This window comes from Bombina bombina, chromosome 7 (assembly GCF_027579735.1).
Source record: "Bombina bombina isolate aBomBom1 chromosome 7, aBomBom1.pri, whole genome shotgun sequence".
In the NCBI taxonomy this organism is placed as follows: Eukaryota; Metazoa; Chordata; class Amphibia; order Anura; family Bombinatoridae; genus Bombina; species Bombina bombina.
In genome coordinates this window covers 497,507,209-497,534,571 of record NC_069505.1, presented here as the reverse complement: position 1 = coordinate 497,534,571, position 27,363 = coordinate 497,507,209, and the positions used below count along the sequence as shown (strand labels likewise).

General features: G+C 39.7%; 1 protein-coding gene across 1 annotated transcript in view; it reads left to right on the top strand.

Annotated features, from left to right (window-relative positions):
- LOC128666860 (cytochrome P450 2A4) overlaps nt 1–26,643 on the top strand; it is an 87,372-nt gene extending 60,729 nt beyond the window's left edge. Inside the window, exons 4-10 of the mRNA XM_053721661.1 lie at nt 3,414–3,563; nt 13,811–13,971; nt 16,900–17,076; nt 17,207–17,348; nt 17,906–18,093; nt 19,263–19,404; nt 26,101–26,643. Coding sequence (XP_053577636.1) covers nt 3,414–3,563; nt 13,811–13,971; nt 16,900–17,076; nt 17,207–17,348; nt 17,906–18,093; nt 19,263–19,404; nt 26,101–26,282 — 1,142 coding nt within the window. The 3' untranslated portion in view covers nt 26,283–26,643. The remainder of the gene's footprint in view (nt 1–3,413; nt 3,564–13,810; nt 13,972–16,899; nt 17,077–17,206; nt 17,349–17,905; nt 18,094–19,262; nt 19,405–26,100) is intronic.
- Nucleotides 26,644–27,363: the final 720 nt, after the last annotated feature.

Genomic DNA, 27,363 nt, shown 5'->3' with positions numbered 1-27,363 from the left:
ACGTAGGTGGCGGCGATTTGCGGTCGGAAGATTAGGGGTTAATTATTTTAAGTAGCTTGCGGCGACGTTGTGTGGGGCAAGTTAGGGGTTAATAAATATAATATAGGGGTCGGCGGGGTTAGGGGCAGCAGATTAGGGGTACATAAGTATAACGTAGGTGGCGGTCGGCAGATTAGGGGTTAAAAATTTTAATCGAGTGGCGGCGATGTGGGGGGACCTCGGTTTAGGGGTACATAGGTAGTTTATGTGTGTTAGTGTAGTTTAGGGTACAGTAGTTAAGAGCTTTATGAACCGGCGTTAGCCAGAAAGCTCTTAACTCCTGCTATTTTCAGGCGGCTGGAATCTTGTCGTTAGAGCTCTAACGCTCACTGCAGAAACGACTCTAAATACCAGCGTTAGAAAGATCCCATTGAAAAGATAGGCTACGCAAATGGCGTAGGGGGATCTGCGGTATGGAAAAGTCGCGGCTGTAAAGTGAGCGTTAGACCCTTTAATCACTGACTCCAAATACCAGCGGGCGGCCAAAACCAGCGTTAGGAGCCTCTAACGCTGGTTTTGACGGCTACCGCCGAACTCTAAATCTAGGCCTAAGATAGCTACAATATAACTAATAGTTACATTGTAGCTAGCTTAGGATTTATATTTATTTTACAGGCAACTTTGTATTTATTTTAACTAGGTACAATAGTTATTAAATAGTTATTAACTATTTAATAACTACCTAGCTAAAATAAGTACAAAATGACCTGTAAAATAAATCCTAACCTAAGTTACAATTACACCTAAGACTACACTATCATTAAATAAATTACCTAAACTACCTACAATTAAATTAAATAGACTAAAGTACGAAACCCCCCCCCCCACTAAATCACAGAAAAAAAAGAATTACAAGAATTTTAAACTAATTACACCTAATCTAATCCCCCTAATAAAATAAAAAAGCCCCCCAAAATAATAAAATTCCCTACCCTATACTTAATTACAAATAGCCCTTAAAAGGGCCTTTTGCGGGGCATTGCCCCAAAGTAATCATCTCTTTCACCTGTAAAAAAAATACAATAACCCCCAACATTAAAACCTACCACCCACACACCCAACCCTAGTCTAAAACCCACCCAATCCCCCCTTAAAAAAACACTACCTCCCTGAAGATCTCCCTACCTTGAGCCGTCTTCACCCAGCCGGGCACAAGTGGTCCTCCAGGGGGTCCGAAGTCTTCATTCGATCCGGGCAGAAGAGGTCCTCCAAGCCACAGAAGTCTTCATCCAAGCGGCATCTTCTATCTTCATCCATCCGGAGCAGAGCGGGTCCATCTTCAATCCAGCCGACACGGAGCCATCCTCTTAAAACGACGTCCTAATACTGAATGAAGGTTCCTTTAAATGACGTCATCCAAGATGGCGTCCCTTGAATTCCGATTGGCTGATAGGATTCTATCAGCCAATCGAATTTAAGGTAGAAAAAATCCTATTGGCTTATTGGATCAGCCAATAGGATTGAGCTCGCATTCTATTGGCTGATTGGAACAGCCAATAGAATGCGAGCTCCATCCTATTGGCTGATCATCTTGGATGACTTCATTTAAAGGAACCTTCATTCAGTGTTAGGACGTCTTTTGAAGAGGATGGCTCCGCGTCGGCTGGATTGAAGATGGACCCGCTCCGCTCCGGATGGATGAAGATAGAAGATGCCGCTTGGATGAAGACTTCTGCCGCTTGGAGGATCTCTTCTGCCCAGATCGGATGAAGACTTCGGACCCTCTGGAGGACCACTTGTGCCCGGCTGGGTGAAGACGGCTCAAGTTAGGGAGATCTTCAGCGGGGTAGTGTTAGGTTTTATTAAGGGGGGGTTGGGTGGGTTTTAGAGTAGGGTTGGGTGTGTGGGTGGTGGGTTTTAATGTTGTGGGGGTATTGTATTTTTTTTACAGGTGAAAGAGCTGATTACTTTGGGGCAATGCCCCGCAAAAGGCCCTTTTTAAGGGCTATTTGTTATTTAGTATAGGGTAGGGAATTTTATTATTTTGGGGGGCTTTTTTATTTTATCAGGGGGATTAGATTAGGTGTAATTCGTTTAAAATTCTTGTAATTCTTTTTTTTCCTGTAATTTAGTGTTTTTTTTTTTTTTCGTAATTTAGTTTATTTAATTTAATTGTAATTAATTGTAGGTAGTTTAGGTAATTTATTTAATGATAGTGTAGTGTTAGATGTAATTGTAACTTAGGTTAGGATTTATTTTACAAGTAATTTTGTACTTATTTTAGCTAGGTAGTTATTAAATAGTTAATAACTATTGTACCTAGTTAAAATAAATACAAAGTTGCCTGTAAAATAAATATAAATCCTAAGCTAGCTACAATGTAACTATTAGTTATATTGTAGCTAGCTTAGGGTTTATTTTATCGGTAAGTATTTAGTTTTAAATAGGATTAATTTATATAATTATGTTAAATTTATTTTGTTTAATTTAAATTATATTTAAATTAGGGGGGTGTTAGGGTTAGACTTAGACTTAGGTTTAGGGCTTAATACCTTTAATATAGTAGCGGTGACGTTGGGGGTGGCAGATTAGGGGTTAATAAATGTAAGTATGTGTCGGCAATGTTAGGGAAGGCAGATTAGGAGTTAATAAAATTTCACTAGTGTTTGCGAGGCGGGAGTGCGGCAGATTAGGGGTTAATATATTTATTAAAGTGTTTCCGATGTGGGGGGGGGGCTCAGTTTAGGGGTTAATAGGTAGTTTATGGGTGTTAGTGTACTTTTAGCACTTTAGTTAAGAGTTTTATGTTCCGGCGTCAGCCCATAAAACTCTTAACTACTGACTTTTAAATGCGGTAGGAGTCTTGACAGGAGAGGGTCTACCGCTTACTTCTTCCAAGACTCTTAATACCGGCGTTAGGCTAATCCCATTAAAAAGATAGGATACGCAATTGACGTAAGGGGATTTGGGGTAGCCGCGAGACGTGGAAGAAAAGTGAGCGGTGAGCCTGTACCTGCAAAACTCGTAATACCAACGGACGTTAAAAAGCAGAGTTGGGACCTCTCAACGCTGCTTTTTAAGGGTAACGCCAAACTCGTAATCTAGGCGTTTGTAATTTACTCCTATTATGACTTTTTCTTCATTCTCTTGCTATCTTTATTTGAAAAGCAATAATGTAAACTTAGGAGCCGGCCCATTTTTGGTTCAGCACCTGGGTTGCGCTTGCGGATTGGTGACTAAATGTATCATGAATCTGAATCATTAAAAAAAATTGGGTTTAGTATCCCTTTAAGTGGTCATATACTGTAAAACAAAATATTAACAAATGATTATCTCATTTCATATTTCATGTTTTAGCACCTAGTTGACATCAAGCCAACTGTTAGATCCCCCCAGTAACCGAATCAACACAATTTCTTGTAAATTATCTTCAGGGATCGTCTTTAGCAATGGTGAATGTTGGAAGAATATGCGTAGATTTTCCATTACGACTTTGAGAAATTTTGGAATGGGAAAGAAAGGCATTGAAGAGAGAATCCAGGAAGAAGCTATGTACCTTGCAGAAGAGTTTAAGAAGACCCAAGGTGGGTAGATATTGTCAATATCAGCTTCTTTAAGTGAAGATGATGAGTGACAAGCAGATATAGCATTAAAATGAGATAAATTAAAGTGATATTATGGATAGGAACTAGGTAAGATGGACTGCCATATTTGAACACATTACTGGGTTGAAAAATCCTGAGGTGAAGAGCCTGGAGATAAACTGGTTGAAATTGTAACTACATCAATGATAATGATGTCCAGATGTCATCATGCGCATTGTGATCTGTGTGGGTAGGATAACCAGTGGTTTTCACCCAGGGGGATCAGTGAACTAAAACGGTTCTCATCGATCCCCTCACACTACAAGCCTTAGGGCAACGGGACCTAGTTGTTAGCACTCCTAATGCTTCAGTGCTCCCAATGTCACTACATATGTGTAGTGACATCACAAAGGGGCGGTGCCAGTGTAGCTGGATGGTAGGAGGTTCAAACCGCTCAATCTAAGCTCCCTTAGCAACTGCACCTACAGAAAATCACTGTGGTGACAGTGATCACATGGCAAAAAAAATCTGCTTTTATTTCTGCTCTGGCACAAGGTGGCCCCTATACCTTTTTTATTACAACCCAAAAAAGCATGAAGGTCCCCCTCTTTCAAATTTGTATGCCTTTGACATCAATTTAGTAAAGTGGTCAAAGTAGCAAAAGTGGTCATCTGGCTATTTTAAATGTTACTTACCTAATCCTGACAAAAACATAAATTATGCTTACCTGATAATTTAATTTCCATCTGTGGGAGGAGAGTCCACTGCTTCATTCATTACTTGTGGGAATTAAGAACCTGGCCACCAGGAGAAGGCAAAGACACCCCAGCCAAAGGCTTAAATACCTCCCCCACTCCCCTCATCCCCCAGTCATTCTGCCAAGGGAACAAGGAAACAGTAGGAGAAATATCAGAGCATATATGGTGCCAGAAGAATAATATTAAATTTAGATCCGCCCACCGGAGCAAACGGGCGGGAGCAGTGGACTCTCCTCCCACAGATGGAAATAAAATTATCAGGTAAGCATAATTTATGTTTTTCATCTTAATGGGAGGAGAGTCCACTTCTTCATTCATTACTTGTGGGAAGATATACCCAAGCTCTAGAGGACACTGAATGAAAAAACGGGAGGGTAACAGAAGGCAGACAGTATACTGAGGGCACCACAGCCTGCAGAACCTTTCTGCCTAAAACAGCTTCTGCTGAAGCAAAAACGTCAAATTTGTAAAATTTCACAAAAGAATGTAAGGAGAACCAGGTAAGCCGCCTTACAAATCTAATTCATAGAGGCCTAATTTTTGAAGGCCCAAGAGGAAACCACTACTCTTGTAGAATGAGCCGTAATCCTTATGTCTCGCCGTCTCTATGCAGATGACACTCCTCAGTCAAAAAGATAAGGAAGTCGAAGAGGCCCTCTGACCCCTACGCTTCCCGGAAGGAGAACAAACAGAGAAAGTGGCCCGAAGATAGAACTTCAAGGCACAAACCACATCCAGAAATACGTTGTAAACGTTCCTTCGACGAAGAAGGATTAGGACATAAGAAAGGAACCACAATCTCTTGATTGCTGTTGTGAATTGACACAACCATAGGAAGAAAACCTAACTTGGTTTGTAAACAACCTTATTGGCATGAAAAGTCAGATAAGGAGGGACGCATTGCAAGGCAGCAATCACAGATACTCTGCGCTCATAAGCAATAGCCAGTAGAAAAGGAACCTTCCAAGACAACAATTTAATGTCTACTTCATGCATAGGCTCCAAAGGAGCCCAATGCAAAACTTTAAGCCTTAGCTATAAACACAGGTCTGATCCCAGCAGAGCCTTAACAAATAACAGCACATCTGGAAGCTCAGCGAACCTCTTGTGCAGTAACACAGACAGGGCTGAAAACTGTCCCTTCAGGGAACTTTCAGAAAAGCCCTTCTCCAGTTCATCCTGGAGAACAGAATAAGTAGGTCCTCCACATCTTATGATAGATGTGATGAGCAACCAGCTTACAAGCTTGAATGAGAGTAAAAATAATTCTAAGAAAACCCTCTCTTGGCTAGGAATAAGTGTTCAATCTCCACGCAGTCAGCCTCAGAGAATCTAGACATTGATAAACAAAGAGACCTTGGTCAGCAGATCCCTGCGACAAAATAACTTCTACGGAGAAGATGATGACATCCCCACTAGATCCATGAACCATATCCTTCGTTTCCAAGACGGAGCAATCAGTATCACTGACGCCTGCTTGACTCGAGCCACTACACAAAGAATTACTGGTAACGCCCGGAAAGGATAAATTAGATTAAACCTCCAAGGCACCGGTACTGCATCTGTTATCTCCGCCTGAGGATCCCTGTACCTCGACCCATATCTGGGTAGCTTGGTATTGAGACATCAAAAGAATCTTGATCTTGCAAATCTCTGCAAACACTTGGGATGGAGAGACAATTCCCCCGGATGAAAGGATTATCTGATGAGGAAATCCGCTTCCCAGTTGTCCACACCTGGAATGTGGATAGCTGACCTTGAACAAATGTGGGTCTCCCCCACACCAGAATCTGAGATACTTTCATCATAACTAGGGAGCTTCTCGTTCCCCCTCATGGTTGATGTAAGCCACCGAGGACATATTGTCTGATTGGAATCTGATTAACTGGGACGAACCCAGTAGAGGTCAAAGCATTTAGAGCATTGTAGATTGCCCAAAGATCCAAAATGAGATCAGGAGGGAGCTTTACCTCCTGAGACCATGGGCCCTGTGCCTTCCTGGCATCCCAAACAGCTCCCCATCCTGACAGACTCGCAACCACAGTGACAATCACCCAGGATGGTCTTGAGATGGACGTCCCTCAGGACAAGTGATCCGGACAAAACCACTAAGTGAGCGATTCTCTTGACCGATTGTCCAGAGACAGATCTGAATGATTGCCGTTCCACTACTTCAGCATGCACAGTTGCAATAGTCTGAAGTGAAACCTGGCAAAAGAAATGATGTCCATGCTGGACACCATGAGACCACCTCCATACACTGAGCCACAGATGGTTTTAAAGAGATCTGGAGGGCAAGACATGTTGAAGCTAGCTTGCAACGCCTTTGGTCTGTTAGAAATATTCTTATGTCTAAGGAGACTATTATAGTACCTGTGATCCTACCCTGGTACTTGATACAAGAGAACTCTCTCTAGATTATCTTCCATCCATGGGATCGAAGAAGACAGAGGAGAGATTCCGAATGGTCCACTCTTCGAAAAGTTTCTTGGAGCCACAGCTAAACCAAACGGAAGACAATAAACTGTAAGTGATGGTCCAGGAACGCAAGCCTTAGGAACTGGAAGTGGTCCTTGAGGATTGGTACGTGAATGGAGCATCCTTCATATCTATCGTGGTCATGAACTGCCCTTCTCGAACGAGGGGAAGAATGGACCTTATTGTCTCCATCTTGAACAAGGGGGCATTTAAAAACGTACTTAAGCAGTTTAAGTCCAGAATCAGACGGAAAATTCCCTCCTTCTTAGGGACCACAAAAAGGTTTGAATAGTATCCCAAACCTCTCACTGCGATAGGCACCGGGACAATAACTCCTAAGAGGACGGATCCTGTAGATACCCCAAAAAGGCTTCCCTCCTTTCTGTCAGGAAGACAGGAGGAATCTGCCCTTGGGTGGCTGAGACTTAAAATCTATCTTGTAACCCTGAGCTATGACCTCCAGGACCCATGGATACTGCACGTTCCTGAACCAAGCGACTGAAAAGAGTGACATACTGCCTCCTACATGATCCAGAAGAGGACCGGGGACTGCCCGTTCATGCCGACTTGGACTCGGTGGCTTCTTGCTCTGCTTAGATTTATTCCAGGACTGAGCCAGGTTCCAAAAGCTCTTGGTTTGCTCTGGCTTAGCGGAGGACTGTTGACATGGGCTTTATCAGAACGAAAGGAATGAAAATTGTCCCTTAGACTAGTTCATATACTCTTGCAGTAGGAGGGCACCCATGCCCCCTGTGACCGTGAAGATAATTAAGTCCAGGCCTGGACCAAACAAAATCAATCCCTTAAAGGGGAGGGAAGAAGTCTAGACTTAGATGTCATATCCGCAGACCATGACTTCAGCCAGAGCCCAGCGGGCCTGAACAGAAAGCTGAAGCTATAGCATTCAAGCGAATAATCTGTCACAGATAAAAGAATTAGCAACCCTCAAGGCCGTAAATCTTTCCCGAGTAACGTTGAGGGGACCCTCCACCCCGATCAAATCCTATAAGGAGTCACACCAAACAAATATTCCGTATGTTGAAACATCTTATCAGAGTTTCCATCTTTTATCCATGAGCTCTACAAACGAAGAACTATCCTCCAGTGGGATAGTAGTACATTTAACAAGGGTGAAAATAACGCCAGAAGGGAAAAAGAAATCCAATCCTGTCCCATTCATTCTTAATAATGTTAGCCATCTAACAGGAGCAGGGAAGGATATGGCACCACCCTGTCCTCAAATTCTATCCTCCAGTGGGATAGTAGTACGTTTAGCAAGGGTGAAGATAACACTATCCCATTTAGGGACGGAACCTCACAACTCCATTGAGAGTCCAGAACCGGGAACAATTTGATAAAGGAAGAAGAGGGGAAAAAGGAATCCAATCCTGTCCCATTCATTCTTAATAATGTTCGCCATCTAACAGGAGCAGGGAACGATATGGCACCACCCTGTCCTCAAACTCTATCCAATTTAGGAATTATAGGTTCATCAGGCAATTTAGCCTCTGGAACCTCTGAATTCCTTTAGAAGAAAGCACAAATTCCTAAAACTAAAGTCTGGTTCCTCCGCAGCTGGAGGATTAGAGGCAACAGACTCCGACCCAGAAAGTTCATACTCTGAAGTCTCAGAAAGATCTTCATCCTCGGATAACCCTATCAGTTAAACCCAATAAATTATCTGATGTACTCTGGGAAGGAGTGCAATATACAGGGCCGCCACTAGAAATTGTGGGGCCCCTGACTTAACCATTGATCAGCCCCCCCCCCCCCCCCCCTCTTTGACATGTGCAATTTTTGACCAAGTGGCTAAAACGTATATGCACTTTATTAAGTGTAGTCAAACTTTGAAATGTTGTAAAGGTAGTGACACCCAAACACATAAACACACAGACACACTCATACACTGAAACACACACACACTCACACATAAGGATTCACATATAGACAGTCTAGCAGACATGCAAAGAAACACACTCAGACACAGACACCCAAACAGACACTCAGCACTTGTTTACATTGACCTGACAAGTAATGAGGTAGACTACAGTTTTGTCAAAAAGGGAGATTTACAAAACCAAATATGGAGTTCTGATTATATTTTTGCCAAGGAAGATGCCAACTAAATGATGACAACAGCATGCAGTGGCTGAAAGGAAGGGCCCTGAACTGCCTAAACAATAATTTAAAGGTTAAATGGTGGATTGGTGACATCCGGAAAGGTCTCATTAGTCTCAAAGTCTGTAAAAATATGTGAATATACAGTAGTAAGGTCAAAAGGTTCTAAAAAGGAACAGACAATGGACACACACACTCAAACACAAACTTGCACATACACCCAAGGAAACACTGACAGAGACAGCCTCAGAAAACACACAAAGACATACACACACACACACACAGAAAACACACAACAACATACACACACAGAGAGACAACCACATAAAACACACAAATACATACATACACACACACTTTCACTGAGACATCCACAGAGAACACACAAAGACATACACACACAGAGAGACAACCACATAAAACACACAAATGCATACATACACACAGACCCTCACTAAGTCATCCACAGAAAACACACAAAGACATACACACACTCTCACAGAGACACCCACAGAAAATGCACAGACATACACACCCTCACAGAGACACCCACAGAAAATCCACAGACATACACACCCTCACAGAGACACCCACAGAAAACACTCACCCTCTCAGAGACATCCAGAGAAAACACAGATATATATACATACATACACACACCCACCCTTACAGAGACATCCACAGAAAACACAGAGACATACACACCCACCCTCACAGAGGCATCCAGAGAAAATACACAAAGACATACATATATACACCCTCACAGAGACACCCATAGAAAAAGCACAAAGACATACACATCCACCCTCACAGAGAGACCCACAGAAAAAAAATACATACACACTCATACACACAAACAAAGGCACAAAGACATAAACACAGACACCCACAGAAACACTCACAGGAGGTAACTTTTCTGCACATTACATCCCCTAAACAGTGTGTAACATGCATGATAAAAAAAAATTGCAGAAATTAAGAGATCACTTTTTAAAGAATCATATTTGTAAATGTGCATACAAAACTAATTCTGCGAATTCAAAATTGTACATTAATGATCTGGGTAGATGGCTAGATGAAGAAAAGTACTTTTAAAAGGTTGACATATGTTTGTTTCCCCATTTTCCCCAACCAAGAGCACCTCTTCAAATATAGTGTACAAATGTTCCCATCTGTCAGCTGTACTTATGGATTTTGAAAATGCTGTACTCTATATGGTCTTGGTGGAACCATAAACTGTGGTACGCATACCATTAGATCTGGTTAAATGCAGGATTTAGGCTTGTTTGTATGCATTTCAAAATTAAGTCAGCTGTAGTGTAAACTGAACAGTTTTAAGTTAACCTGTCTCATTTCAAACCCTGAGTAATCTTAGTCTGAGAGTATAACATTTTATGCAGATGTAAAAATCATAGATAAAATGCCTCCTTCCATCTGAAAAGTCCTTGCATAAAGGGGCAGTAAACTAGAATGTAATAATTATTATTATTGGTTATTTGTAGAGCGCCGACAGATTCCGCAGCGCTATATATATTAATTAAAAAACTCATATCTGCCAAAAGGGCACCTACTATTTGTGTATTGAGGAGGAAACATTTCTGCATGCTTTAAATATAGAATTTCTACAGCATTGTGAAATAATCATAAATACACTGCTGCTAAAAAAAAATTGTTTTTATGGACCCCTGGCCCCACCATACAACTACTACCACACTGAAGTTACAATCCAAAATTGCACAAAGAAATAAAAAATATTTACTAAGTAAGTCCTACCTCCTCTGCAAATGAAAGTGATCTGCCGTCTGACTCAGGCACACACTGTACAAACAAAGTGCTAAGTCTGTCTCACACTGTGCATAGTGGTTTAGTGCACACTCAGAAATCCTCTCAAATGCTAATACTTTACTCCTTGTAATAACATTTCCCATGCTTAATTAGCATTCTGCTGTAGTACCCACTGGTGGCTACCAAAATTTAGTTCTTGCCTCATGGGGCCCCCCTGGCCCCTGACAGGAGTCATCCCTGTCACCCCCTGATGGCGGCCCTGACAATATGTAACCTTTTGCTTGTGCTTAGTAGGGCAAGGTAAAGCATTAAAGGCTGCAGACACCGCTGTCTGAACTGCGCAGTAACGCCTAGTGAAAAAAGGCCCCCTCCAGATGGAGGATCAGCAATGCTATGGGAAAGCTGCATGTGTAGAGAGAGAAGAATTTAGGGTTCGCACCTCACTGGACGACAACTCCTCAGAGGTGGACGGCTCTGTGGTATCAAACATGTTTGATATTATCACGGCATATGGAACATAATTGAGAGTGCGGAACTAAGGCCTCCTCACAATATAAACAGGAATTACTCATTAGGAATAGAGGGAGTGCCCTCTAAAGTAACAGAATCCTCCATCGCTAGTGCAATAAACAGAGAACTAGAGAAATAAAACATCTTATTTTATTCAAAAAACAGCACCCTTATACCCCAATGGCTGGGGCACTCAGGGCACTCACCACCTCCTATGACCCAGACAGTACAGAGATGTATCCCGGTCCGTAAAGAGGGAAGAATCACATGGTGCACAATGCAGGACCGTCCCTGCTATGACAGAAAGCGCGCCAGGCTTGTAAGCTGCATGGCTCTCAAAGTGAGAGTTAAACCTGTAATTCCATAACAGCCTATGAGCCCATCTCACACATAAAAGCAGCATTAAATCAAATAAACACTATAAGATTATTCCCCCCTGTTCAATAATCCCCCTCAGGAGATATTAACCCTTGATTCTATACAGATAAAAGGAGTCACACTGTGACCCTGTCTTCTGGCGTTATCATACATGTATAAAATATGAAACGTTCTTACCAGAATTTACGCCATGGAACAGGAACATGGCCCTTCAAGTGTGACAGATAGTAGCGTTGCTTCTGACATGGACTTGAGTGAAAAAAGCAGGCAGCGAAACTCGTCAACGCTGATTGCCTATGGAGCTGTTAATATGAGTCGGGATGGTTTTGCAGTAAGACTCTTCCTGCATCTCCATGCTCTCACTGAGAGGCTGACAGGATTACTTAAAATTCCAGTCCCATCTCGAAGAGTACTACCCTCCATAAGAGACTACCCCGAAATCTTCTAACACTTCTCTGCCAACCTCCTGTGATGAAAGGCAAAGAATGACTGGGGGATGAAGGGAGTGGGGGAGGTATTTAAGTCTTTGGCTGGGGGGTCTAACTTTTTCAGACTACTCACATGCAATGAAACAGAAATATAATAGTGGTATATTCTGTATCTGTTGGACAAGCTGAAATATATGTGTATGTCACTCACCAAAATATGACTTACAATAGTGTTTAAAACTAAAAGGACAGTCAAGTCAAATGATTTCTTTCAGGATTCAGATAGATAGAAGATGCAATTTTAAACAACTTCCCAAATTATTTGTATTATCTATTTTTGTTTCTATTCCTGTTTTCCTTTGTTGAAAAGCATACCTAGCATATGTCTCCGCTCCTCTGCCCGTAACTGATACTCTATTTCCAACTTCCATAACGATACAGGCAGTAGCCAATCGTATTGCGCCCCCTTTGGCGTCCAGGAATGGAGAAATATAGGAAAACATGAAAGGGTAATTGATAAAATAATTAAGCCTTTCCAAAGGCTTTCATGAATGACAGTCCCCATCTTTTAGTTTATGATTACAAATATTCACCGAGATTACAAGTTGTGCGCTAAACCGGGTGCGTAAATAATGAAAAAATATTAGCGGTATCGCACTTTCCATAGCGCTACCATTACAAGTTACTGAAAAACCTTCTTGTGTTGTGTGATAAGCTTCATACCGCACAAAACCCTAGGCCTGACTTGATGTGCTTGTTTACTTCCATAGACATCAATAGAGATAAAGTGTTAGAAAATAAACTAACACCTGCAATCGCGGAATGGCGATCGCCGTAATGCAATCCCCATTGATGTTAATGGGGAAAATAAAGTTATATATAAATCTAACACCCTAACATAAACCCCTAGTCTAAATACCCCTAATCTGCCGCCCCCCAACATCACTGACACTAGATAAAATTATTAACCCCTAAACCGCCGCCCCCCCCCCCCGCATCGCTAACACCTAACAGGTTTATTATAGTAGTAGCGATGTGGGGGGGGGCGGCGGTTTAGGGGTTAATACTTTATTTTAGTGTTGGCGATGTGGGTGGGCAGCGTATTAGGGGTTAATAGGTTTTATATAGTATTTGCAATGCGGGGATGGTGGTTTAAGGGTTAATAGTATAACTTATGGGTGTTAGTGTACTTTGTAACATTCTTGTTGTGAGTTTTGTGAAATATTTTTGCTTTGCAAAATCCATAACTACTGGTCTCAGATAGCGGAATGGATCACGGCGGTATAAGCTATAACGCTAGCGTAATAGCCTGACTGCACAACCTGTAATACAGGCGCAATAAAAATCCCGCACTCAAAAGCCATTTTTTTTTGTGCGAAATGGAGAGTTGCATAAAGGCTAAAATGCTAGCGGTATAGCCGTACTGCTGCGACTTGTAATACGGGAGACCTGCATATTCCTCGCGCAATGGCCAATTTTTCAGCGGTATAACCGTACCGCAACACTTGTAATTTTGCCGTTTGTAACTAAAAAGTTGAAGTTTAACGTCACAGCAAAGAAAAGCTAAATATTGGTTTAGCATAGGAGTGTAAAAAAGGTTTAACTGCAAAGGGTTATTTTTTGTTTTTTAAGATAATGGAAGTCAAGAATGGATAACTAGATGTTACGTATGGACTTATGTTAGTTTACAAACTATATACATATAAAAACAGACTGGATATGGGTGTGTTCTAATGTAAATGTAAATCTAAGTTTGTTCTTCGTAGGACTAACTTTGTGAATCTATTGACAGATACCTCATTTGATCCAACTCACCAGCTGGGGTTGTCTGTCTCCAACATCATCTGCTCCATTGTCTTTGGTGAACGGTTTGACTACAAAGATAAGAAGTTTACTTCTCTTCTGTTCAACTTGAGAGAAGTATCAATCCTCCTCGACTCTAACTCTGGACAGGTCAGTCTTGAAGGTGATAAATGTATAGAATGGGGGGGGGGGGTAAACAGTGATTTCCCTTTCACACTGCTGTAAATCATTGATATACAACCATCAAATTTCAGTATTTATCATTGTTTGCACCTTAACATGGGAGAAAATGAGATTTAATTTATAGCAATGATGTTGAAATTTAGCCCAAATAGATTCTTACCAGGTGGAGAAGTAACAGAGACCAGATCAAAATATGCAAACAATAGGTAAACCTGTTTTATAGGCTGATCTCTTACTACTAGAAACAAAACTCCCACAGCATAATTTTTTTTTCAAAGTTTTATTGTAACATGCAGGTCCAAGCCATCACACGTTGAATCACCCTTACTCATGCCATATAAATACACGTGTCACATAGGGTTAGATTATGAATGGAGTGCAAACGTTTGCACACAAGCAATATCGGGTTTATGCGATTGTTTGCATGCAGGTTAAATTGCGCTGGTATTACAAGAGAGTAAACGCAATTGCTTGAGTGCAATCATGATTTACTCCAGAATGATAACCGCCTCATCAGGGTTCTGGTTAACTGTTTTGTGAAACCAAAAATGTGTACAAAACAGATCAAAAATACATTACAAAGTAAAGTTACACTCATAATAACACTATCTAATAAATATTCACAAAAAATATTGCACACAAATTTATAAAGGCTCAAAGATATGAGGTCTCAGGCAGCCAAAGGGAACATTTTCTATGTATTTATAAATAGATATTCCTATATACAGTATATATGTATGTGTGTGTGTATATATATATATATATATAATACAAAAATACCATCATATATATGTAGGAATATTTATTTATGAACGTAATATTTTAAATTCAGAGTTTTGCCCTTGTCAGGTTAACACTAGAGCAAAAACAGTTTACTTTCAACTCATAATACGAGTGCAACCCGACAAGCGCAAATTCTTAATTCTAGCACAATTAACGTTTAAGCTGGAGCATTCATTAGTGCTCCACTCGTAATCTTGCCCATAGTGTTTAAATACACACACAAATACCAACAAAAACAAATCATTCCCAAACCATATATTACCTATAATACCACTATTGCACTTGTATAGTGCCACCTAGTAGTTTAAAATTAAAATTAATTTACAATTAAAACCGTAATAAAATAACTTTATTCATCAGGATGTACCAACATTGCATCAGATATCGGAGTTGCAAAGTAGTTAGTAATTGTTTTTTTTAAGTCATTTACACAATTGCTATTTACTAAAAAATTGCCATAACTTTCACTCTGTTTAAACCTTTAGGAATAATTGTGTCTAGTTTGCATATCCAAATTACCTCCTTTTGGTTCAACATAGTTTCATAGTCTCCTCTGCTCTTTGGTTTCTTTACAAATTCTATAACCTGCCAACAAAGCTGGCTTATTGCATGTCCAGCTTCTAGAAAATGTGAAGAAACAGGGGCCTCCTTATTTTTTCATCTTATATTGGACCAATATTTGTTTATCCTATCACGTACCCTTCTAGTTGTTTCCCCTATGTAAATGTTTCAACAGGGGCATTTATTCAAATAGATGACATAGGTAGAATTACATGTATAATAATCATTTATTTAAAATCTGTGATCTGTTCTTGGATTAAAAAATACTTTACCTCTAATCACAGAGTTACAATTGCCACAAATCAGGCATGGATAACAACCATCATTCTTAGATGCAATGTATAACTCTGGCTTAATTATTTGCAACTACCTATGTCGGTTTTTACAAATCTATCAATAACAAATATGGTACGCTTTTGTATGCCATCATATTGGAAATTCCTGAAATTCTTTTATAACCAAACTGCATTGCTGCACTATATACCAATGCTGTCTGATAATTTATTCAATCTTTCTGCTTCAGGGATTTTACTAAGATACAAACACAACTCTTTTGGAATAATTTTTTACACAATGATTATTACTAGGTGTTTTCTGTTTCCTATCTTCACAAATCTTTTATTTAATTCTAAGGATAAGGGATTTGGGATAACATTTAACCCAAATAGATTCTTACCAGATGAAGAAAATAATGAAGAGCAGACAAAAATATGCAAACAAAAGGGTAACCTGTTTACAGACTGATCTTTTAGTACTGCTAGCAGGAATTCCCTTACAGACAGACAGAGAAGTGCACTCTTACTCTGTGATACAAATTATATACCAGAAACATTTCTTGATAAGAGAAATGTATGTAATTGTTTCTTACACCACACTTCACATCACTGGCAGAACAATTAAAGATAGCAAAAGTAAATTTTCGTCTACATTTCATGTCACGTGGACTTCCTACAAACAACGCTACTTGACAAGAGTATCTTAGGAAAATGGAGCTTCATAAAACAATTACAAAAGGCTAATAGACTAGGGGCTCCATGTACTAAGAGGCGGGCGGACAGCTTCTTAACTCGCGAAGCTGTCCGCCCGCCTCCGCTACACACGGGCAGCGGATCTATTGATCCGCTTGCCCGTATGTACCATTACACACTCAGCGGAGTGTGTAATGCCCGCCCCTTCAGTCGCGCGACCAATCACGCGACTGAAGGGGCTGTCAATCACCGAGAGCGAGCGAGCTCTCGGTGATTTTGCTTCGCCACCTAAGAGGTGGCGTAGGGTGTAGGAAGCAGCGTCTAATGACCGCTGCTTCTTACATTGCGGGAAGCAGGCTCGCATATGCGAACCTGCCCCGCAAAGGCTCCGGAGCAGCTTTCGCTGCTTCGTACATGGAGCCCTAGGAATTTTTAAAGGTACTAATCTCAGTTCAGTTGGCAGTTTTTTTTATTATAAAACCATGGATCAAAAAGTATCAGTAAAGGTTGAATTTGATGGACTTGTTTTCTTTCAACATTTTATGTAACTCTATGATCATTTTTTATATCTCTCTGATTACAGATTGTCAACCTCTTTCCACGTCTATCTCGGTATCTACCAGGTCCTCACCAGAAAGTCTTCCGGTGTATTGAAAAGATAAAGAAATTTTTGTTGGAGTCAGTGAAAGATCATAAAGAGACATTGGATGAGAACTGCCCCAGGGACTTAATTGACTGTTTTCTCTTGAAGATGGAGGAGGTGATTTTAATATATAGGTGGATTGTCTTGTGTTTGGAATTTTCATGCGCTTATATATTGAGCTCACTTGGCTTATTAGGAAGAGAAAGGAAGTTTGTATTATTGTATTCTATTTCTATACATTTAACAGGAGAAGAATAATCTCAACACAGAATTTCATAACAAGAATCTAGTTGGAACCATTCACGATCTGTTTTTTGCTGGGACAGAGACCACAAGTATAACATTAAAATATGGCTTCTTGATCATGCTTAAGTACCCGGATATACAAGGTAACCGTTATCATCGAAAGGTTTTCCTGTTGTCATTGTCTAATTATAGACTTTCTTAAAGGGACAGGAAACCCATTTTTTTATTGTTCAGATAGAGTATACCATTTTAAACAGCTTTTCAATGTACCTGCATTGTGTAATTTGATTTGTTCTATTGGTATCCTTTGTTGAAAAGCATACCCAATTAGGCTCAGGAGTCGCTGATTGGTGGCTGTACATATATGCCCTGCCTCATTGTCTTACCAATGAGTTTAACTAGCTCCCAAGTAGTGCATTGCTGCTTCTTCAATAAAGGACACCAAGAGAATAAAGAAAAATTGATCATTGATGTAAATTGGAAAGTTGTTTAAAACTTTGCTGGGTTTTTATGTCCCTTTAACCACAATGAGGCATTTGGAAGAATGCACCAGCTCTCTAAAACAAATATTCATCATTTTGTCTTCTCTATCAGCATAGATGATATAAATAGTATAAACAGTACTGATTTCAATTAATTCCGTTTGTTTTGTTTTGAATTTTGAATTGTAAGCATGTTGTTGTTTTTTATAATGTTTTAGAGAAGCTGCACAAAGAGATAGATTGTGTAATAGGACAGGAACGGTGCCCATCAATGGAGGATCGCAATAAAATGCCTTACACAGATGCCGTGACTCATGAGCTTCAGAGATTTGCAGATATTATTCCAATGGGTCTTGCCCATGGAGCCAGCAAGGACACAACCTTCAGAGGGTATCATATTCCCAAGGTTAGAATAATTGTAACATGTTACCAGCTACCTTGTTTAGTCTAGAGAACAATTACAAAGAGGCATATTTATCAAATGTCTGTCGGACCTATCAGACAGTGCGGATCAGGTCTGACAGACATCGCTGAGTGCGGAGAGCAATACGCTCTTCGTATTCAGCATTGCACCAGCAGCTCTTGTGAGCTGCTGGTGCAATGCCGCCCCCTGCAGATTCGCAGCCAATCATCCGCCAGCAGGGGGTGTCAATCAACCCGATCGTACTCGATCGGGTTGAATTGTGGCGATGTCTGTCAGCCTGCTCAGAGCTGTTTCTGGCGAGTCTGAAGATTCGCCAGAAACACGGGCCCTCAAGCTCCATTTGGAGCTTGATAAATGGGCCGCATAGAGTTGTCTTACTAGAAAAAAAATTAAATGGCTTTTACTACAAAGTTATTCTTCAAACTGGCAAATATGTTTGTTCTAGCAGAGACACTGAGCCAATAGAAATGCAACCACCATTAGAACACTTTGCTCCTAGAAAAAAACTGAGCCCATAAACATGTCTCTGCCATTAGTACACTTTAGTCATATCAGGGACTGGGCCTTAAACATGTCTCTGTCATTAGTACATTTTGGCCCTAGCAGGAACCGAGCCGATAGACATGTCACTGTCATTAGTACACTTTGTTCCTAGTAGGGACTGAGCCTTAAAACATGTCACTGTCATTAGTACACGGTGGTCCTAACAGGGACTGAACCTTAAAACATGTCACTGTCATTAGTACACTGTGGTCCTAACAGGGACTAAGCCCATGAACATGTCAATGTTTTTAGTACACTTTGGCCCTAGCAGGAACCGAGCCAATAGATATGTCACTTTCATTAGTGTACTTTGGCCCTAGCAGGGATTCAGACCATAACATGTCACTGTCATTAGTACACTTTAGCCCTAGCAGGGACAGAGCACATAAATATGTCACTGTCATTAGTGCACTGTGGTCCTAGCAGGGACTGAGCACATAAACATGTTACTGTCATTAGTGCACTGTAGTCCTAGCAGAGACTGAACACATAAACATGTCACTGTCATTAGTGCACTTTGACCCTAGCAGGGACTGAGCACATAAACATGTCATCAATGGAATTGCAGAGCAAATTGAAGATGCATAGTAATCCTTTCTTTCTTTAAGGGCACCCTGGTGTTTCCTGCTTTGACCTCTGTCTTGAAAGATCCCAAATACTTTAAGAATCCTCATCAGTTTGATCCTGGGCACTTTCTTGATGAAAATGGCTGCTTTAAGAAAAATGACGCCTTCATTCCATTCTCTCTAGGTAACAACCCTATGTTAAATTCACATATGATTGGTAGCTGTTGTTTTCTGAGAAAACATAATTTATGTAAGAATTTACCTGATAAATTAATTTCTTTCATATTGGCAAGAGTCCATGAGCTAGTGACGTATGGGATATGCAATCCTACCAGGAGGGGCAAAGTTTCCCAAACCTCAAAATGCCTACAAATACACCCCTCACCACACCCACAATTCAGTTTAATGAATAGCCAAGACGTGGGGTGATAAAGAAAGAAGCAAAAAGCATAAACAAAGGAATTGGAATAATTGTGCTTTATACAAAAAAATCATAACCACCATAAAAAGGGTGGGCCTCATGGACTCTTGCCAATATGAAAGAAATTAATTTATCAGGTAAATTCTTACATAAATTATGTTTTCTTTCATGTAATTGGCAAGAGTCCATAAGCTAGTGACGTATGGGATAGCAATACCCAAGATGTGGAACTCCACGCAAGAGTCACTAGAGAGGGAGGGATCAAGAATAAAGACAGCCAATTCCGCTGAAGAATTAATCCACAACCCAAATCATAAATTTTAATCTTATAATGAATAAAACTGAAATTATAAGCAGAAGAATCAAACTGAAACAGCTGCCTGAAGAACTTTTCTACCAAAAACTGCTTCTGAAGAAGAAAAAACATCAAAATGGTAGAATTTAGTAAATGTATGCAAAGAAGACCAAGTTGCTGCTTTGCAAATCTGATCAACTGAAGCTTCATTCTTAAAAGCCCAGGAAGTGGAAACTGACCTAGTAGAATTAGCTGTAATCCTCTGAGGCGGGGATTTACCCGACTCCAAATAAGCGTGATGAATCAAAAGCTTTAACCAAGATGCCAAAGAAATGTCAGTAGCCTTCTGACCTTTCCTAGAACCAGAAAAGATAACAAATAGACTAGAAGTCTTTCTGAAAACTTTAGTAGCTTCAACATAATACTTCAACGCTCTCACCACATCCAAAGAATGTAAAGATCTTTCCAAAGAATTCTTAGGATGGGGACACAAAGAAGGGACAACAATTTCCCTACTAATGTTGTTGGAATTCACAACATTAGGTAAGAATTTAAATGAAGTCCGCAAAACTGCCTTATCCTGATGAAAAATCAGAAAAGGAGACTCACAAGAAAGAGCAGATAATTCAGAAACTCCTCTAGCAGAAGAGATGGCCAAAAGAAACAACACTTTCCAAGAAAGCAATTTAATGTCCAAAGAATGCATAGGCTCAAACTGAGGAGCCTGTAAAGCCTTCAAAACTAAATTAAGACTCCAAGGAGGATCTATTTCTGGAAGCCCCCACATGTGAACAATTTGAAAAAACACATCTGAGTGAAGAGACCACTCTCCCGGATGTAAAGTTTGACGACTGAGATAATCCGCTTCCCAATTGTCTATACCTGGGATATGGACCGCAGAAATTAGACAGGAGCTGGATTCTGACCAAACAAGTATCTGGGATACTTCTTTCATAGCCTGAGGACTGTGAGTCCCACCCTGATGATTGACATACGCCACAGTTGTGACATTGTCTGTCTGAAAACAAATAAACGTCTCTCTCTTCAATAGAGGCCAAAACTTAAGAGCTCTGAGAATCGCACTATTGATTGGTAATCTCGCCTCTTAAGATTTACAAACCCCTTGTGCTGTCAGAGATCCCCAGACAGCTCCCCAACCTGAAAGACTCGCATCTGCTGTGATCACAGTCCAGGTTGGACGAACAAAAGAGGCCCCTTGAACTATACGATGGTGATCTAACCACCAAGTCAGAGATAGTTGAACATTGGGATTTAAGGATATTAATTGTGATATCCTTGTATAATCCCTGCACCATTGGTTCAGCATACAAAGCTGAAGAGGTCTCATGTGATAATGAGCAAAGGGGATCACGTCCGATGCTGCAGTTATGAGACCTATAACCTCCATGCACATAGCTACTGAAGGGAATGGCTGAGACTGAAGGTTCCGACAGGCTGCAACCAATTTCAGACGTCTCTTGTCTGTTAGAGACAAAGTCATGGATACTGAATCTATGTGTAAACCTAAAAAGGTTACCCTTGTCAAATTGATCCTCCAACCATGTCTTTGAAGAAACAACACTAGTTGATTTGTGTGAAATTCTGCAGAACGTAAAGACTGAGCAAGTACCAAGATACCGTCCAAATAAGGAAACACCGCAATACCTTGCTCTCTAATTACAGAGAGTAGGGCACCGATAACCTTTGAAAAGATCCTTGGAGCTGTCGCTAGGCCAAAAGGAAGAGCAACAAATTGGTAATGCTTGTCTAGAAAAGAGAATCTCATGAACTGATAGTGATCTGGATGAATCGGAATATGAAGATATGCATCCTGTAAATCTATTGTGGACATATATTGCCCTTGCTGAACAAAAGGCAGAATAGTCCTTATAGTCACCATTTTGAATGTTGGTACTCTTACATAACGATTCAAAACTTTTAGATCCAGAACTGGTCTGAATGAATTTTCTTTCTTCGGGACAATGAACAGATTTGAATAAAACCCCAGACCCTGTTCCTGAAAAGGAACTGGCACGATTACCCCAGATAACTCCAGGTCTGAAACACACTTCAGGAAAGCCTGCGCTTTCTCTGGGTTCACTGGAATGCGTAAGAGAAAAAAACTTCTCACAGGCGGTCTTACTCTGAAACCTATTCTGTACCCCTGAGAGACAATGTTCTGAATCCAATGATTTTGGACTGAATCTATCCAAACATCCTTGAAAAATCTTAATCTGCCCCTACCAGCTGAGCTGGAATGAGGGCCGCACCTTCATGCGGACTTGGGGGCTGGTTTAGATCTCTTAAATGGCTTGGATTTATTCCAGATTAAGGAAGGCTTCCAATTGGAGACCGATTCCTTAGGGGAAGGACTAGGTTTTCTGTTCCTTATTTTGTGGAAAGGAACGAAAACGGTTAGAAGCTTTAAATTTACCCTTAGATTTTTTTATCTTGAGGCAAAAAAGCTCCCTTCCCCCCAGTGACAGTTGAAATTATAGAATCCAACTGAGAACCAAATAATTTATTACCTTGGAAAGAAAGTGATATCAATGTTGATTTAGAAGTCATATCAGCATTCCAAAATTTAAGCCAGAAAGCTCTTCTAGCTAAAATAGCTAAAGACATATATCTAACATCAATTCTGATGATATAAAAAATGGCATCACAAACTAAATTATTAGCATGTTGAATAATTTAACAATGCTATACACATTATGATCTGATACTTGTTGCGCTAAAGTTTCCAACCAAAAAGTTGAGGCAGCTGCAACATCAGCCAAAGAAATAGCAGGCCTAAGAAGATGAGCTGAACATAAATAAGCTTTCCTTAGATAAGAATCAAGCTTCCTATCTAAAGGATCTTTAAAGGAAGTACTATCTTCCGTAGGAATAGTAGTATGTTTAGCAAGAGTAGAGATGGCCCTATCAACTTTGGGGATCTTTTTCCAAAACTCCAATCAGTAGGCAAAGGATACATTTTTTTAAACCTTGAAGAAGGAGTAAAAGAAGTACCTAGTCTATTTCATTCCTTAGAAATCATATCTGAAATAGCATCAGCAACTGGAAAAATCTCTGGAATAACTACATGAGGTTTATAAACCGAATTTAAACGTTTACTAGTTTTAGTATCAAGAGAATATAAAAAGAAATTCCTGAGGAGGAAAAACCTAAGAGGATGCGCTAGGAACACAGGTTATCAAAGTAGGACCTAACACTTTATGATTGGGTTTGTACCCGTATTCATAAATAAATATAAATAGCACAGTGTTTGGTATGTGTGAAAAATTAATAATAATGAGGAAAAAAAAATTGTGAGTAAAACAAGTGCTCAGGACAATTTGTGTATAATATTAGTGATACATTGAAATAATCAGATATCACAGATAAGCAATGATATTTGTGGCGATGAATAAAATATATAAAAAGTACTTATCAATGTCCCAAAAAAATGCTGTGATGTAAAAAATAAGTGTCCAATCCTAATATGTGAACGGTGATGTGTTCAGGTGTTTGGCGTGCTCCTCTTGTGTCCCGCGGTGTGATGGGTCAGGGTGTCTAGAATGGAAGATAAACAAGGGGCGCCAACATAGTGTGAATCGTTAAAACAACAAATATAAAAGTGATGTGCAAAAAACTACTCACAAGGAAAGTGGCACCTTAAATGAATAAGGTGCGATAAAGCAGGCTGACATTCAAATTCCAGCAGTCTATTCCAGTCTATTCCAGACCGTTTCATATGCCTGATGAAACGGTCTGGAATAGACTGAGAAACGCGTTGCAAAATAAATACTGTTTGTTTTATACCACGACCCAGTATTTTTGCTTCTTTCCACGATCCACTTGTTTTTGAAACAGGACTTTTACCACGGAACCTTTCATACACTGACACTGTCAGTTTTGGAGAAAAGTCTCGGTGGCGTGAGTGCAGCAGGAGAACACCTATCAGCTTGCAGCTCACCTGGTCCGGCCATTGGCCCTAAAAAACGTGGGTGCTACTTTCTAGACGCCTATCTGGATTCCACAGGTCCTCTGGGTGAGACCTCCAGCGTACTGACTGCAGGAATTTGAATGTCAGCCTGCTTTATCGCACCTTATTCATTTAAGGTGCCACTTTCCTTGTGAGTAGTTTTTTGCACATCACTTTTATATTTGTTGTTTTAATGATTCACACTATGTTGGCGCCCCTTGTTTATCTTCCATTAGTATCAAGAGGACTAGTCTCCTCCATATCTAATGCAATCAACACTTCTTTTAATAAAGAACGAATATACTCCATTTTAAATAAATAAGAGGATTTGTCAGTGTCAATATCTGAGGCAGGATCCTCTGAATCAGACAGATCCTCATCAGAGATAGATAAATCAGTATGTTGTCGGTCATTAGAAAATTCATCAGCTCTATGAGAAGTTTTAAAAGACCTTTTACGTTTATTAGAAGGCGAAATGGCAGACAAAGCCTTCTGAATGGAATCAGAGATAAATTCTCTTAAATTAACAGGAATATCCTGAGCATTAGATGTTGATGGACCAGCAACATGTAATGAACTACTACTAATGGAAACATTCTCTGCATGTAAAAGTTTATCATGACAACTATTATAAACCACAACTGGAGGAACAGTTACCACAAGTTTACAACAAATGCACTTAGCTTTGGTAGAACTGATATCAGGCAGCAGGATTCCAGTAGTAAATTCTGAGACAGGATCAGATTGAGACATCTTGCAGTATGTAAAAGAAAAAACAACATATAAAGCAAAATTATCAATTTCCTTATATGACAGTTTCAGGAATGGGAAAAAATGCAAACAAAATAGGCCTCTGACATAGAAAAAAAGACCAGAGGCAAAAGGAATGAGGTCTTAAATAATGAAAAAATGTTTGGCGCCTAGTATGACGCACCACAAACTGACAAACATTTTTTTGCGCCAAAAACGTCCAGAACGAAACTCGAGCGTCATAAATGACGCAACCTCGTGAAAGACTCGGCGCCAACTAAGACGCCGGAAATGACGAATTTGCGTCAACAAACTTAATTTTCGCGCCAAAAAGTCTTGCACCAAGAATGACGCAATAAATTAAAGTATTTTGCGCTCTTGCGAGCCTAATACAGCCCGGAATATAGAAGAGTCAATTTGAAAACCTCAGGTAAGAGAATTTTTTTTTAAAGCATTTTCCCAGATATGAAACTCACAGTCTGCATAAAGGAAATATACTGATAAACTTGAATCATGGCAAATATAAGTATAAACATATATTTAGAACTTTATATATAAAGTGCCAAACCATAGCTGAGAGTGTCTTAAGAAAATGAGACATACTTACCAAAAGACACCCATCCACATATAGCAGATAGCCAAACCAGTACTGAGGTAATGGTATATAAGAGTATATCGATTGATCTGAAAAGGGAGGTAGGAGCTGAATCTCTACGACCGATAACAGAGAACCTATGAAATAGATCCCCATTAGGAAGACCATTGTATTCAATAGGTAATACTCCCTTCACATCCCTCTGACATTCACTGTACTCTGAGAGGAACCGGGCTTCAACATGCTGAGAAGCGCATATCAACGTAGAAATCTAGCACAAACTTACTTCACCACCTCCATAGGAGGCAAAGTTTGTAAAACTGAATTGTGGTGTATTTGTAGGCATTTTGAGGTTTGGGAAACTTTGCCCCTCCTGGTAGGATTGTATATCCCATACGTCACTAGCTCATGGACTCTTGCCAATTACATGAAAGAAATGGTCATAGAACGCTGGTCACAGGTCATAGATTAATTTGATAACATATAAGTGGATAGTTCTATTAAAAACATACAGTATGTATTATCTGAATCATGAAAGTTTGATTTTGTCTTTCATGTCCCTTTGATTGATATTTATATCTAAACCTATGGGGTGAGACGTACAGCAATTGAATGACTGTACCACCCAGCAATTAAAAAGGTCTTGCTGGTGGGGGGCTGGCCATGCAGTCTAGCACCAACCTTCTCGAATAGTGCAAAGCTAGACTTTAAGAAGCAGGTTTGGGAGTTGAGATGGCTGTAGACTTTAAACACATATCATAAAAATGTTGTACTATGCCAGAGAAATAGGAGCTTCTTATTGGCTAAATGTTTATTTTAAATTGTTTTGATGTGGCTTCTTTCTCACTCCAGGAAAACGAGCTTGTGCTGGGGAAGGCCTGGCACGTATGGAGATCTTTCTCTTCCTTACAACTATTTTGCAGAAGTTCACACTGAAAACCACAATGGATGTAGAAGACATTGAAATCACCCCAGAACCTAATAGTAACGCATCAAGACCCCGTGACTACACAATGTACGTTGTTCCTCGTTGATGTCTAACCATAATTGGTAGTCAGTTAAATTAGGATTATCGATGGACCAATAATGTTACTCAGAAAACAAATAAATTGATACAACCTATAATTATAATGTACATATAAGTGCTCTAGGGTTTTTCTATTTTTTTTTACTAGCAATATCTACATATAGTTTAACCCAAGTATAGAATGAAAAGATTAAAAGATTAAATCATTTCTTTCTCTAGCTAACAAAAATTGCTGACACTTAAAATAGAATATGACTTCTTATCTATAAAAAAATCCACTAGATCAATAAACTGTTAGAAAATTTCTTGTACAATTAGTAAATTGAATTTATTAAACAAAAATAAAATGAAACAAAATGTTGTCTGTATATTGACATCGGTTTACTTTTATTTTGTTGTGTTTAGACCATGCACCATTTTCTAAGCCTCTTGTGTACAGTTTTTATGTAGGTCCACTTGGTCATGTTGTCTGTGGTACTATGCACAATATTATTGGTGACAAACTGACTTGTGAACTATGTCATGACATAAGTACCACTCTTACTGCTACTGATATATGTTACTATACATCCATGTATCCAGCTGCTTTTTCCTGTTGTATTACTGCATTGTTAACCTACCTTTAAATAATCATTCTAGTCATGTTCCACTTTTATTATGGTAAGTAGAATAAATTAATATTATAATACCCCCTTTTGGGTTTTTGTATCCTAAATTCATAAAGAGTGCCTATTAAATCCAGGATTGTCCGCTCAGTTACAAATATTAGTATTATTGTCAAATAATGTGAAACACCCCTTTTAAATACAAGGTAGGTGATTATACCTTTGCAAGGCTCTTCCTTAAATACCAGTTATCTGTCATTAAATAATTCCAATTACACTATTCAGGATTAATTTATTAAATGGCATATTTACATATGTGTGTGTGTGATACAAGGTTCTATCCTAATCTTGCTACTAATGCCTTACACTATACTAATGTTTGTTCATGTGAAGAATGTTGGACTATCCCTGTTACCTGATATAAGTTACTTTAATATAATTTTTTCCTTCTTCTTAAGCTGCCTCTCATGACATGTATAGCCA